The 14,385-nt window shown below is 33.9% G+C and overlaps 2 protein-coding genes across 3 annotated transcripts; both read left to right on the top strand.

The window, feature by feature from the left end:
- Positions 1–1,366: 1,366 nt before the first annotated feature.
- LOC130653677 (spindle assembly abnormal protein 6 homolog) lies at positions 1,367–2,881 on the top strand. The gene is made up of 2 exons (XM_057456194.1): positions 1,367–1,555; positions 1,937–2,881. Exons 1-2 carry the CDS (start codon positions 1,367–1,369, stop codon positions 2,879–2,881), a joined length of 1,134 nt encoding a protein of 377 aa, XP_057312177.1.
- A 1,874-nt stretch (positions 2,882–4,755) lies between these two features.
- LOC130655372 (endoplasmic reticulum aminopeptidase 2-like) lies at positions 4,756–13,817 on the top strand. 2 transcript variants are annotated; one of them, XM_057458123.1, is made up of 17 exons: positions 4,756–4,931; positions 5,203–5,950; positions 6,181–6,454; positions 6,834–6,954; positions 7,318–7,472; positions 7,563–7,676; positions 8,100–8,234; positions 8,314–8,442; positions 9,059–9,326; positions 9,923–10,053; positions 10,533–10,736; positions 11,751–11,845; positions 11,927–12,031; positions 12,536–12,709; positions 12,829–12,966; positions 13,117–13,195; positions 13,385–13,817. In XM_057458123.1, the coding sequence occupies exons 2-17, from the start codon at positions 5,211–5,213 to the stop codon at positions 13,550–13,552; spliced, it is 3,030 nt and encodes a 1,009-aa protein (XP_057314106.1). In that variant the 5' UTR covers positions 4,756–4,931; positions 5,203–5,210; the 3' UTR covers positions 13,553–13,817. The 2 variants fall into 2 exon arrangements, with proteins under 2 accessions (XP_057314106.1, XP_057314105.1); XM_057458122.1 differs by lacking the exon at positions 4,756–4,931 and having other exon boundaries at positions 4,940–5,950.
- The last annotated feature ends 568 nt before the right edge of the window (positions 13,818–14,385 follow it).

Genomic DNA, 14,385 nt, shown 5'->3' with positions numbered 1-14,385 from the left:
TCTATATACTTTGTAGTTGGTTAGTAACTAATTTAAGTCTTCTGTATAATCCTGTTTGTCACGTTTAGCATTTAATGCTATAGTTGTCGTTGCTAGTTCTTCATTTTCGTTGTTTTTCTCATTGCTGTCTCGGTCTTTGGTTATCTTCCATGGAACTGATAATTAAAATAAAAGTGAAATTCGCTGCAGAAGTATGCAAATTTTCCACTACTATCTTCTATCATAACCTTTAAATCGTCCTAATCCTATTATAGAATGTCAACGTATCAGCGGGGTCGAGGACGACTGGGGGAGTGGAACAAGTGAAGCGTGTGGGGTGACCCTACCTTTTGCTAGAATTTAAGTCGGTGTTTATTTGTAAATGTTGAAATTTTGTTATGCTATTTCTGTGTTATAAACTCTAAAGCACTTAAAAAATGCAATCCTAGGCTATTTTAGAGGGACACCCCCTCTCCCCCCAACATTTTGGCGCACAATCATCATTTTGTGCCTCTCTACTTCAAAAACCGTGTTTCCGACAGGTACGGCAACTGACATAATAATCCACATTTTTAAAGATACATAAAGACAATAAATGATAAGCATATTTATTTTCAGAACAGAAAATCTTACTATTTCTTAGCAATTGGAAATATTCACCGGTTCGCCTGTCGCACGTACTCAGATATTCTCCCGTCGTACATTCCCTATTTCGTGCTTCCTGACCACAAAGTTGCCATTCGATCATTATTATAAACATTTGCTATAGCTAGCAACTATTTGACTACTTACTAAAAACGATATTGTACTTCTCGGCATCAAGTGATTCTTATGTCTTTTTTTCCTTTGATGGCATTTCTTGTATTCTCTGGTAAAGTACGTCCTCAGATTATTAATTTTACTCCTGACATCATTAACTGTATGTAAAAATAAACATTTAGAAAATACGTACTCCAAAGCTGGCCACGACACATTTTCTAAGTTCCCTTTATTCAAACAAACTACAAATTTATCTTTGAGGCTTCTTAGTTTTACATCGGAACTCAGCCTGAAAACTTGTTGTTGTGGGTGCAATTTTTCCTGGTAATATTTCACTGCGAGAGATTTTTTTACAATTTGTTAAAGTTTCGACTTTGATTGTACGTAGGCGATATATTCCCCTTTTTGACAGGATCTCGTGTAGGGTTTAGTAATTGTATATTTCAGCTTGAATTTCTTTAAAAAGAAACATAAAAAAGATATTTTAAAGATTGAATCGTAGCTGACCATTTTACAATGCTGCATTTAAAATGATGCTACCATCTTTGATGACGTTACATTAAAACTGACGTCAAATTTGTTGTCATAGACAAAAATTCATTTATAGTTTGCTTGTGAAACTTTCACGATGGGTAAACGTAAGACGAAGAAGAATCAATATAAAAACAAATCAAATAAACAAGTTATCAACAACCAGCTTGTAAAAAGCGAGTCTGTTGTTGATGTTAAACAAAGCAGTGAGGTAGACGTTACCGTGTTTGAAGAGAATGCAACGATCGTCGCAGATGAAGAAAAACTTAACATTGCATCCAATCAAGTGAGTTTTGTTGCTCTGTTTTATAAATTAATTGAACCTCCACTACCTACTATACGTATATCAAATTGAAGCATTGTTCCAAATATATATACAGGATAGCTAGTTCAGTGTTGGAAACACGTTTATAAATGTGGGTCCTATGTTCTGAATATATAAATTAGGTATACACCGGCATTACCTGTACAATTTCCCTCACATGGCATGGATTGACTCGTGGCTTAGGTCAACCCCGCTACGGTCTAAGTCAAGATCTTCGTGACTGCAAAGCAAACTCCAAAAAAACAAAAACAGGCTACATGCACCTCTTGATTTCCACCACAAGTTTGGAAACATGTTATTTAATAAGGTGTAAATTCTTAAACGATAGATATATTTTTTTAGAAAATGGAAAACGATATTGGTATCAGTGTTATGACGCAACAACTAAATTGTAACACGGCGATTATTTTATCATTAAAAAATGACATGGTAAAGCAAGCCAGTGAAATTGAAGCCAAAGATGCAACCATAGCTGCAATGAAAGCTGATCAGCAAAGATTGAATTCAATTCATGATGCGATTTCGGAACAAAATCGAATTCTTGAGAATGAGCTATGTGATGCAAAACTGGGAAACAAGTTTGTTAATGAAAAAATACTTAAGATGAATCAACAAAATGCGTATCTACATGCAACTGTTGAAAAATATAAGAAGAAAGTTGAAGCAACTGAAACACGTAGTAAATCTTTGGAAGTGCAACTCTTAAAGTCAACACAAAAAGTAAAAGCTTATGAAGATGAACGTGCACATCTGTTAAATGAGATAGCACACCTTAAGAAAAAGAATGAGATGCAGCTTCAAGAAATTGGTGGTTTAAAGTCAACAATATCAAAATACGAACACAACATCAAGGAGAAGAATCAAGAATTGACATATATGAAGAAAAGGGAGGAACAAATCGTTGAAGAGAATGAAGGCACAGTTGCAAAAATGCTCGCAGAGCATGCTATAGAAATGTCTCTTTTGCAGTTACAGCTTGAACGAGAGCGGTACCAGAAAGAGCGTGACATTTCAAATTTATCAGAAGAATTAATCTGTAAGGAAACACAGATTACCAAGCTTAAAGAACAACATTGCGAACTGGAAGCTAATCTAGAATCTTTAAAAGAAAGATTTATCGAATCAAATACGTCCACGCAGGATATAATTGAACATTTTATGAGTGACATTGAAAAAAAATACTCAACAAAATGTTTTTATCGACCAAGAATCAAATGTTCGAGAGTGAGATCTCGTCTACAGCTAATAATGGACAAGATGAATGACGAGATCTCAATGCTTCATTAAAAACTTTCAAAACATTTTGTATTTATTGCTATTTTTTTGTGTTTTATTTTTTTATTTAATTAATATATTCTTATCATAAATTAATATGTATATCCATGCTTTAACCAATATGCGATTTTTACTCAAATAGAGGTCACTTAATAGCCCGTCAGGTCGATATTTCCATGAAATGTTTTGAAGTTATGTAGCTAGTCATATTTTGTTACATCAACAAATACAAACTTTCGGCTTTTCTTTCTCTATCCCCTTTTTCCTCATAAAGTCAGTCAAGTGTTATATGTTTAAACATATAACACTTGACTTCAACATTGACTGATGAACAAAGGCTGAGGGAGTTCAATTTTTGCACTTTAACGATATTTCCCTTTCTCAGTTTTTTTACTCTAATGTCAGACCACGAAGACATAACTGCTTTGAAGTTACAATTTATTTGGGAGCAGGGTTGATCAATTTTATAAGCAGTTTCCTATTAGTTTTGTTTCCAAAACCTTTCTTTAATATCCTTTTACACATAGCGTGCGTCAAACAAATACATATGTCACTATGCAGTTACGGAAAATAACAGTATAACCGACCAACTTTCAATAGACATTTGCTTTTCATTGTAGCTATGTTATTTTATTTCCTGCAAGTTTAGTACGAATGTTGTGATTTAGGTTCATTGAAATTATCAATTAGGATGTAAGCATTTATATTTACTAAATTTTGCGAAATTTTTTTACTGTTTTAACGAAAGTCCTCGCGAAAAATAGACACTACTTACGGCACTAAATCTCCAAAATCATTTTCTAGGGACTACAAGCCTTTCACAGTTGTATTTCTATATGACGCCGTTCAACCCACAACCTCAAAATGGTTCTTTTCGAGTTGTAGGAAGAACGACAACTTCGATTTTGGGAGTTTACCCTGATCTGGACATGCGTATTGAAAACATAATAATATTTTCTGCGTCGCAGATGGTCTCATTCCTGTTTCGTAAGGCCCCCACTATCTAGAGGAATTTTTGTTAATAATGCAAACTAAAATTAATTTTCATGCTACCGAATTAATAATATCTGACGTAATCCTTAATGTCCAAGCATAAAATTTCACAAAAAGATGCACGAAACACAACTGAAAAACTATTATTGATTTTTTATCTTGTAGTTTTGTTTTCTATTTCGTTAATCAGTAGGCAACACTTTCAACCTTTAAGTTTAAAATGGCGATTTCCAAGTCCTCTGCACGAATGTTTCTCGTGTGATTTGTTGATGCACCAAGATACAAGCTATTTACAACGTTTAATTGCTACAATAAGCACAATGAAGATGACTTTGACATCCAATCAGTAGCTTTTCCCGCGCACCGTTTGTTAGGAGAAAGTTACTATGATTATATTTTCAACAAAAGGAATCGGACGAGCAAGACGAGACTATGATTTCATTGTTATTAAAAACAATGCAGAATTGGAATAGATATCAATAGCTGCGAAATAAGATGGTTCTCCTTCTTTATTTCTATCCTTCTAGCTACTATGCAATATTTGGCGAAGCGAATTTACCGGCGAAATGTATCTGATGTATCAGCGCAGTTTTATTTGTTTTGATTTTACTTCAAAAAATTTGTATCGCCGAAAAGTAAAAACAATTCATATTTTTCGCGCCGAAATATTTCGCTTTAAACTTGCAACCGCCGATCAGAACACAATTTTCAGTGTTTATTCTTAGAAAAACTCATTACTGAAAAGAATTCAAAATAATTGTCGACGCTGAAATGGCCATTCACAATCCGCTTTGTGAAATTCCCCTTTACTAAAGATCTATGCACGAAGTTGCGCATTAAAATTATAACACGTGACCAAATTTCAAGTTCTTCGACAGCACCTGTGCAAAATGCATCCATGCGTGATAAACTGAATTCAGCATATATCTCGATAAAATGAAAGTCTTCTTAGTCTTCTTGCTATAACATACACGTTCAAAATACTTATTATAATTGGTGACATTCGGAGGAGTTGGAGATATGGGAACTTAAAATGATGTGAATATACAGAAAGTCGTGTTTGTGCCAGGTTAGATATAATACTATATATAGAGTTACTTATAAGTTAATTCTTATTTATTTCTATCTTTGGCGACACTATAAAATACTTAATTCTATAATTCTGTAATTCTGTAAAATACAAAGCCTGATTTTCTCTGCTACAGCAAAAGAAGGATAATATTCTTTTGATCATTGAGCCGTTGATAACCGTTTTAGGCCACTTGGTAATGGACTAGCAGAAAAAGATGATTTTGTGTTGAGACATTATGCCATTTAATCATTCTGTTGTATACTTTTAGATTTGGAAATGTATCGGACTATCGCTTTTGAGGATGGACCCAGTGAAATCTTCTCCGTGGACTCGTTACGAGAGAGTAAAATCGAAACATTTCGAGGACACAAAACATCGCGTCGCACAATTTTGGTTTGCTCGCTAATCCTGATAGCAACAGCAGGTCTTTTAGCAACATGGATATTTGTAGCAAGACCACATTTTTACCCTAAATTAGGGGTTTATACACGTTCAATTAGTTCATATGAAAAAACGGACTTTATAAATGAAAAAAGAATTTTTAAAAATTCCAGACATTATTCTCGCGGAAGAAGAGCAGTCAAAAATAACGCAATACCAGATAGAACTTTTAATATTGAAATTCTAACTAATCAAAGCAACTTTCCAGTAAGCGACGGTCGTTTACCGCTGGACATTATACCGGAGGAATATTTTCTAGACCTAAAGATTGATGTAGATTCAGATAATTTTACGGGATCGGTAAAACTTATATTTACATGTGATCGAAAAACTGACAAAATAATATTTCATGGTAGAAGGATAGTCCTCACCAATGCATCTATCATACTAGAAAAAAGAAATGTATTATATAAACGCCTAGTTTACTTAAAGAAATTTGAGCTGTTTGTTTTGTTGTTAGATGGCGAACTGATAGAAGGAAAAAAATATGAATTAAACTTGGAATATACTGTTGGGTACGGGAAAAATTTAGCTGGCCTTTATAAAAGTAATTACACAAACCAGGGTGAAGTCAGGTTTGTTTGCTTTTTTTCTACTGTATCATTTGTTGTTGTCGTTACCTTTGTTAGGATATTTTTGTTTATAAGTTATGTTGCCTATCCTTATCTATGGATAAACTTTTTCAATCAATTTTTGAATTTTTCTTATTGCCTAGTATCAAAATTTTTTCTGAAACTTTTAAGAACGCGAATCTATGACGGATGCGCCCAGAAAAAGTTTTAATTGGACTAACTGTTTATTTCAGGTCAATAGTTTCTACGCATTTTGAACCCACAGATGCTCGATCAGCATTTCCTTGTCTCGATGAACCATTCTTTAAAGCCATATTTCATGTCAGTATCACGCACCACAAGAACTTAACAGCATTATCAAACATGCCTTTAAAACAAACGAGCATTGTTGACAACCATACCGTGCATGATGAATTTGAAGCTTCTGTGCGTATGAGCACCTACTTGGTAGCATTTACTGTAAATGATTTCAAATATAAAGAAACGAATACAAGCAGTGGCATCAAGGTATGAACATTTGTGTTCTGCCAGTGTCGTAAGAAGCAATAGGGAGGAGGGTTGAATGATCAATGATAGCGTTTACGTTAAAACCATTTCTTGTAGTCATTAAATATTTTTTTGAAATTTGCCACGGGTCTGTTTGTTTGGGTTATGTAGACAAATGTTGTATAACCAAGAATGACATATGTTCTTCAGGAAAGACAATTGAAATTACAAAATCAAATGTAATCAATCAATTTAATTACTTACTATTTTTCAAGGACTTTCTCTTTTGCCCCTCATCACTAACTAAGTTGTGAGAGATGACAAAAAAGTTGCATGACAGCTCCGATATTGAAAGCTGTATTCTTGTTAAAATAAAAAAGTTTTTTCTTACTTATCATAGGTTCGAGTTTACGCTAGAGAAGACGATTATAACAGAATAGATTACGCTGTTGAAGCTGGAGCTAAAATTATTTCGTTTTACGAAGATTTTTTCCAAATTAAATATCCCTTACCAAAACTTGGTAAGTGCTGTCGACGTTACTCTCCACTCACATTTTTAAGCATGGTCAGTCTTTCTAACAAGCGTTTTTACAATACCCGAATAAGTTAATGACAAAACTAAGTTAAGTTATAGTATGGCCGTCCAGTACATTTAATTTCTTTTATATTGAAATTCCGACTCTATGATTATTGTTTGAAAAGCTTGATTTTTTACATGTATAAACTGAGGTAGAAAAGTTCTTCAGGTAGAATCGTTTTGGCCTGCATTACGCAAGTTTGAGTTAACAACTCTACCAAAGCGAAAGTCAATAAGCATTATTTGCATAAAAAGTAAAGTCTGTTAAAACCAAAAACATTTTTACTGACAAAGATTTTAATCATAGATCTACTTGCTGTACCAGATTTTATGGCCGGTGCTATGGAGGATTGGGGTCTAGTCTCATTTCGTAGTGCTTACCTCATCTTCGATAAAGAATTAATGACTGTTGAATACTTGCGTCAGGTAACGCTGGTCATCGCGCACGAATTGGCGCATCAGGTGCGTGTGACACTTACAATTTTGCCGAAGTAAAAGGTTCTCGTTACAGATATCGAAATCTAATATTTTTATTTTCTACTTTGACTTTAGTGGTTCGGCAATTTAGTCACTATGAAATGGTGGAATGACATCTGGTTAAACGAAGGTTTTGCAAATTTTGTCGAGATGCTTGGTACCAATCGCGTTAATGAGGAATTCAATGCGGTTAGTATAACGTATTAGTTCTTTGAAAAGTTGAACAATCAAGATTATTGTATTTACTGGATTTTTCCTGCCGTGGGATTAGCGCTTTAACCTTAGAAATAAACGCAGATAAGCGCAGCTTTACTAAAAAGGCGACAATATTAAAGAGGCGGTATTATTTTTTCAATCCCTTTCTTAGGTTCCTATTGCACTCTATACTATAGAAAAAAACCCATTACACAAACATAGTTTTTAGACTTGCATGGGCAACCACTGCTCGTACATCAAACAACCTTGTCCCTAGGACTCTCTTTTTTCATTAAGATGAAACCAATGAAAACCTTGAGAGAGCGCCCGGTACAAGTTTTCATACCACGTATGTTTCAGTTTTAAGCGCCATCTTTAATTTGTATAATTTATTGCAGCTTAAGACTATTTTTATAGTTGGATATTCAAGTACCGACTGGTTGGCAGGCAGCCATAGGATCAGATTCGTTAAGAAATTCACATCCAGTGAGCCAGAATGTTTCAAAAACCTCCGAAATTGATGAATTATTTGACACTATCTCCTATAACAAGGTATATATCTCGACTGCTCGTCTTCGGTAAGAAGTATTAATTTACAGAATATAAAAATAATTTTGGTGAATGTATTTAGGGCGCTGCTCTTCTGCGTATGGTGCAAGGATTTATGGGAGAAAACTTTATAAAAGGTGTGAAGTCATACTTGGAGGAGTACAAATTTTCAAATGCTGAGACGGATGACCTGTGGAAGCATCTATCAAAGGTAAAAATAATAATAATAATAAAATCATCAAGGTTTTTGGGTTAAATCCTCCACATAGCGTACGTTAAATAAAGTCTGCTAACGCGCAAGCATTAATTTATCACACCGCCCTGTGGATAATGTAAGAAAGACGAAGCCATATTATTCTAAGGACGATAAACCACTTGCTATGCTTTACTTAAGGTACTGTGAAGTATGGCGTATCTTACGCCATGCTTAACAGTACCTTAACGAGGTTAATTTTCGCATAGGGTAATTGTCGCAAATAAGTCTTACGTGTTTTTTTATCATTTTTTTCTTATTTATCTTCGCGAAGGACTTTTTTCGTGATTTCGCCAAGATAAATAATAGGCACAATGGTAAATTTTTTTTGCGAATGGTGCCCAACGTCATTTTTCCACAAAATTCGCAAAAATTAATCTGGCGATAAATAAATCTCTTTAGGGTAATAAAAGAATGTGTTAATTAGAATAGTAGTCGCTAAATGTCATTTTTTCCTTTCAAAAAGTCTTTGCTTCCAGGTGTGATAAGAATAGAAGTCTTATGTTTTGACCACAGGCTTTAATACTCATTATACCCATTACAAATAGTACAAATTAGTTTTTTACACATCCAGAGTTCGGACAGCAAACTTGATATCAAATCTATTATGGACACATGGACAATGCAACGAAGTTTTCCAATTTTAACACTACACCGTGGTAATGATTCGAAATTTATCGTATCACAAGAATCCTTCTTAGAAGCGAAATCGAAATTACAAGTCGAAAACTCTACAAATATAACAGATGTTGATGACTTTAATGCAAGTGTATGGCAGGTGCCATTGACGTATATATCTGATGAATCACTGCAACCCAAAACAGTTTGGTTGAAATCAAAAGGTAACCAAGCCAATTTTACTTGTAGTGCCTTAAATTTTTGATATATCCTACATAAGATATTAAACATTCCCGTAGACTAATGGTTTTGCGTAGCAGTTATCGACAACAATAACTTTAGCTTTGCATTTGTTTACGTGGAGAGTTTCACGCCAAGTTTTTTATTTAAAGAGAGGCCTCTACGATGGAGTATTACACTAAAAGCAACAACTTATCATTAGTATGGTCACCCTTCTACAATGCCTTTCACATGAAAGAGTAAAGATTCCACCCAAGAGCAAAACGAATCGGAATGGAACAAGAAGAATGCTTAAATTTGATTGGCTATTTGCTAATTATTCTTTTGTTTTATATTTTTTCGTTCCTATACGCAAGAAAATTTAAAATGAGTTTAATATTCAGTTTGGATCAGAACAGATCGAAGCGGAAAATTTGAACAACAAGTTAAATTCCAGAAATCACAATGTTCTGCTCTGATCCGTTCCATTTGGTTTTGGAGTGAAAGTTAAACTTAAATAAAATGGCAGGAGGTTTTAGGAGTTGTATGCTTCTTTTCCAATGCTACCATTTTGATTACTTAAGCGTTTTGTTTTACATAGATACCAAACTGGATCTCGACACCACAGTGTCTTGGATGAAAGCGAATGTTGATTCTAAAGGTTTTTATATTGTGAATTACGACAACAGTACATGGAAGGCACTACAAAAGCAGTTGGTGGATAACCACGAGGTAAATTAGTCCCATCAATCTTAACCTGATAAAACTGCTTTCTACACCAAAGACACTGCACTAAATACATTGTTTCTACCTTTTGTTCTGTTTACTAGTCAAGAATTACTTATTAATTATACCGAACCATATATCTTATTCAGGCTTTCAATTATCTTTTAATTCATTACGCTCTCAATTAAAGCGTTTTATACATCAGCTCCCAGCGTTTGGTATTTGGGCATGCGCATTAAAGTTTTGGCAGCTACGGAAGTTAACATCAGTTAAGCCCAAATCAAAGCTCCTAATTTTAAACTTTTGTAAAGTCTTGTGGACCATTTTCACAGTAATGGCTTTACGTTTGGATGGATCTCAATTTTAATCTAATTTTGGGAGCTCTTATAAAAAACTATATCGAAGGCTTAGGTCGCAGTTGATAAAGCAATAATGGCATTAATCTTTCTTCAGGATATTCTAATGACAATTCTGTACAATCACAGGTGTTTTCTCCAATAAACCGTGCTGGCCTTCTTCATGATGCGTTCAAATTAGCTTGTGAGGAACTTCTAGATCCAATAATTGCGTTGGAAATGACGAAATATCTATCAAAAGAATGGGCGTATATTCCATGGGCAATGATGCGTTCAAGAACTGAATGTTTATATCCATTGGTACACGAGAAGTCTGTCAAATTAAAGCTAAAGGTAATAAGATGATACCTTAACGAAATTTTTTTTTTGAAAGATTTTTTGTTATTTTTATTATTATTATTTCAAATATTTATACCGGATATAGTCACTTCAGTGTATTTGTGTTTTAGAAAGGCAGTATTATTTCGTACTAAAATAATCATCTTTCTAAAGTTGTAAATATAAAATCCTTTTGGTTTTTTGTAATCACATCAGAGAATAGCTTTTTCATCAAACTGATTTCCATCGCCTGTTTGTATGTGAAAAAGAAAAAGCAGGTGCTGGAAAAAAGGTTGCTGTTTGAAACAAAAAATTTCTATTGTGCAAGCTCATTCCCAGAGGTTCTTGCTTTCTTATTAGCCGTCAAGTAAGCTATAGCAAATCTGATATTGTGTAACAGAACTTTGGGCGAGGATGTTTATTAGGGTGTTTATGTTTATCTCTATTAAAATACCCGTATACGTCTGTCTGTCTCTGCGCGGACCCCCCGCTGAGTTAGAAAATTATGTTACGGAAACACGAATATCAAATGCGATATATTTTTAACAACTTTGTCGCGACGAGTAAATATAAAGGACAGGCGAACCCGTGGATTTTTCCACGGGCAACGACTAGTCTATATTAAAATACACGTATACGTCTGTCTGTCTGTCACGAAAAATGGTAGCTTAGCTGTGCGAGTAGGGAGACGCACGCAATGCGGTATAAAAAGGACGGGCGAACCCGTGGATTTTTCCACGGGCTAACGACTAGTTTATTTCAATTCTGGTACTGAAATTTAAAGTATCCAATCATCTTAATATTTAAAATTTGTTTCAGAAAGTTAATGTTTTATCAAACTATACTAAAACATTAACAATTAACCCTATTTCCACTAGGCGCTTTTTAGGCACCTCAGAACGACAGGAAAGTGGGAGGCAATTACAAGCTTTTTTTCGTAACTTCTTATTCAAAAATTTTTAATGAGGTTTAACCAAATATTTGTAAGATTTTAAGCTTTATTATATTTTACTTTTATTTTATTATTAGAAATACTTTTGGAAGCAACAATCGCATCTTATTACCATGTCACTGTTAGATTATGACAATGACACTGTAAAAAGAAATCTCACCATATTTGAAAGGTTTTAGTTTGTTTTTTTGCTTGTTGCTGTTGTTGTCGTGATTGCATTTTACGACACTTTGTATCTTACCTTATTTTGTAGATTACAGATCATGGAGTCCTTCTCTTTCGTGTTAAAACATCACTTACGGAACGATTACAGAGAGAGGGTACAGGACATATTTGAGGAGTTGGTACAAGGAAAAAAGTATGTATTTAAATTCACCTGGAAAGCTTTATTCTCGATATGTTATTATGTGATTCTTGATTATTTTATCTGTATATTGCAGAATAAAGAAGAAACTCACAAGTGGTAACTTTGTTTTTTTAATCCACCGACCTCTCACTCTTGTAACGCACCGTTACAAACCTAGTTCCACTCAGCCATCCACCAACCCGTCCACGCGCGCACCCACTTGTTACATAATATCTTGAATCCGAAGACCCCCTCCCCCCAACAAATGTTTTTATATTTATTTAATTTACCTTGAAACCATGAGAGTAATATGACTAGCTGCAAAATAGTTCATTATTTATCTTGTGAGCTATTATTATGGCTAAATTGCAAAAATAGAGGAATTATGAAGGGGATGGGTGGTTTTACATCTTCTCGTTGAAAAAGGAGCACATTTTTGTGGTAGTTAAAGGAAATTTTAAATTTGTAAAATATATCTACTTAAACCTAATCGTTTGGTGTTTTTTTTGTCCATAGACTTCCCATAACAGCTGAGATTCGAGCCCTAGCACTGACATATGGATACAACTCAACGAAAGAGAGTCATTGGGATTACTTATGGCAGTTGTATGTAAAAAGTGAAGTTGATACTGATAGGAAAATCGTGATGAAAGCTTTCGCACAATTTAAAGAGAAAGAAAAAGTCGCGCAGTAAGGAAATTTCTCTGTGGGTTTTCTTAAGTTCATCTTGTGAAAAATATTATTTTTTTGGAAATGATAAGTAGTATTGAAAAATATGGTCAATAACGGTTTGCACTTAATTTTCGTAGAATATTGGAGCGCTCATTGGACAAGAATACCATGCGCGTGCAAGATACGATTCCGTTGCTAGCAAATATTGTTAAAATCGGCTCTCGTCAGCAAGTTTGGGAATTTGTTGTAAAGAATTATGATAATTTCAGAGAGAGGTAACTAAATATTTCTTCAATTGTGAGGATAGTAATGTTGCCTTATAACAAATTCTTTAGTTTGATCTTTGATAAAGAGTCAAATGTAAACGTAAAGTTGATGTCTGTAACAAGTCATTAGAAGTCTAAAGACTACATTAATTTTAACAGGTATGGTGGTGGCTATCAGTTGGGACAACTCATGAATGAAGTTGCAGGTGGTTTCAGTACATGGAAACAATATAGAGAGGTATGTATAATGCATAAATAAAGATTCATCATTGCGTAATTTAAAACAATGTGTACATGAGTCACAGTAGTGCGGAGGAGGGTGGGTAGTTACTCGGGCGTGAGTTTCTGAACGCCATTTTGTGATTAGTAAATGAATAGCTAATAATAATTAGCATCATTTTTTTAAGTGAATATCAATCAATTTCAGGTTAAAGAGTTCTTCGATGCACACCCAATCGGTGCGAAAGGTTCACGAACGGAAAAACAAATTTTAGAGAAAATTAGAAATAACATCCGACGTCATGCTGATAGAGATTCGAATAAAATGGCGATTGAAAATATCAAACATTGGTTGGAGCAAGAAGAAAATAAATAGAGAATAGAAAACGAAATAAAGTTACAAAACAATGAGACTCAAAAGTCTTTAAAAAGATTAAAAAAAATTAGATGTAATGCATTGAACTAAAAAATATTAAGAAAAAAGTTGTGCTCAAAAAAATTTTATCTAATCAAAAAACAAAACAAGTTTTGATAAATTTTGTACAGAAAACATTATATTTATACAATTATAATTATATATTTATATTGTTAGTTTGTATTACATATTTTTAACACGTGATAAATATATTTATTTATATCAATGATATTTTTGATGATTAGTTCATCATTTCCACGCTAAAAACGACTACTTATTTTCTAACTCCAATTTTAACTCAATTTTGGCTTGCGCTAACAGTAGCACAGAAATCTCAAGGCTTGCGTTAGGCGACCTTGGGTGATCATGCAATCTTGTCTTCTAAGTGTTCTTTTTCCTCTTTTTATTTTCTGACGCCATAAATTGCGGGCAAAATGAAAAAAATGCTGAAAACGTATTTAAAGGGATATGCGTGTGAGAGGTGTTATGCTTATTTGCGAGTGTACCTTAACATCCTATGATTGTTTTTAATGTAAGTTGAATATTTCTAAAGCAGACACCATCAGTTAAAAAAAAATTGTCCGCTTTATACAGATGTCAGCTTTATGGAAATCTCCGCTGTATAGAGATAGTTTTAGGCAAGTTTTTGACCGAAAAAGGTTTTTTAAGCCTTACTTTACGAGAACTGTAAATTAAAAGAATATGTATTTGGGCATAAAACATTATTCATAATAAAAATAGACTATGAAAGAGGCATACCGGAAAACCGAGAAGCGAAAACCTAAAGGAGCCAG

The sequence above is a fragment of the Hydractinia symbiolongicarpus genome, chromosome 8, assembly GCF_029227915.1.
Source record: "Hydractinia symbiolongicarpus strain clone_291-10 chromosome 8, HSymV2.1, whole genome shotgun sequence".
Taxonomy (NCBI): domain Eukaryota; kingdom Metazoa; phylum Cnidaria; class Hydrozoa; order Anthoathecata; family Hydractiniidae; genus Hydractinia; species Hydractinia symbiolongicarpus.
This window is presented reverse-complemented; position numbering and strand designations above follow the sequence as displayed.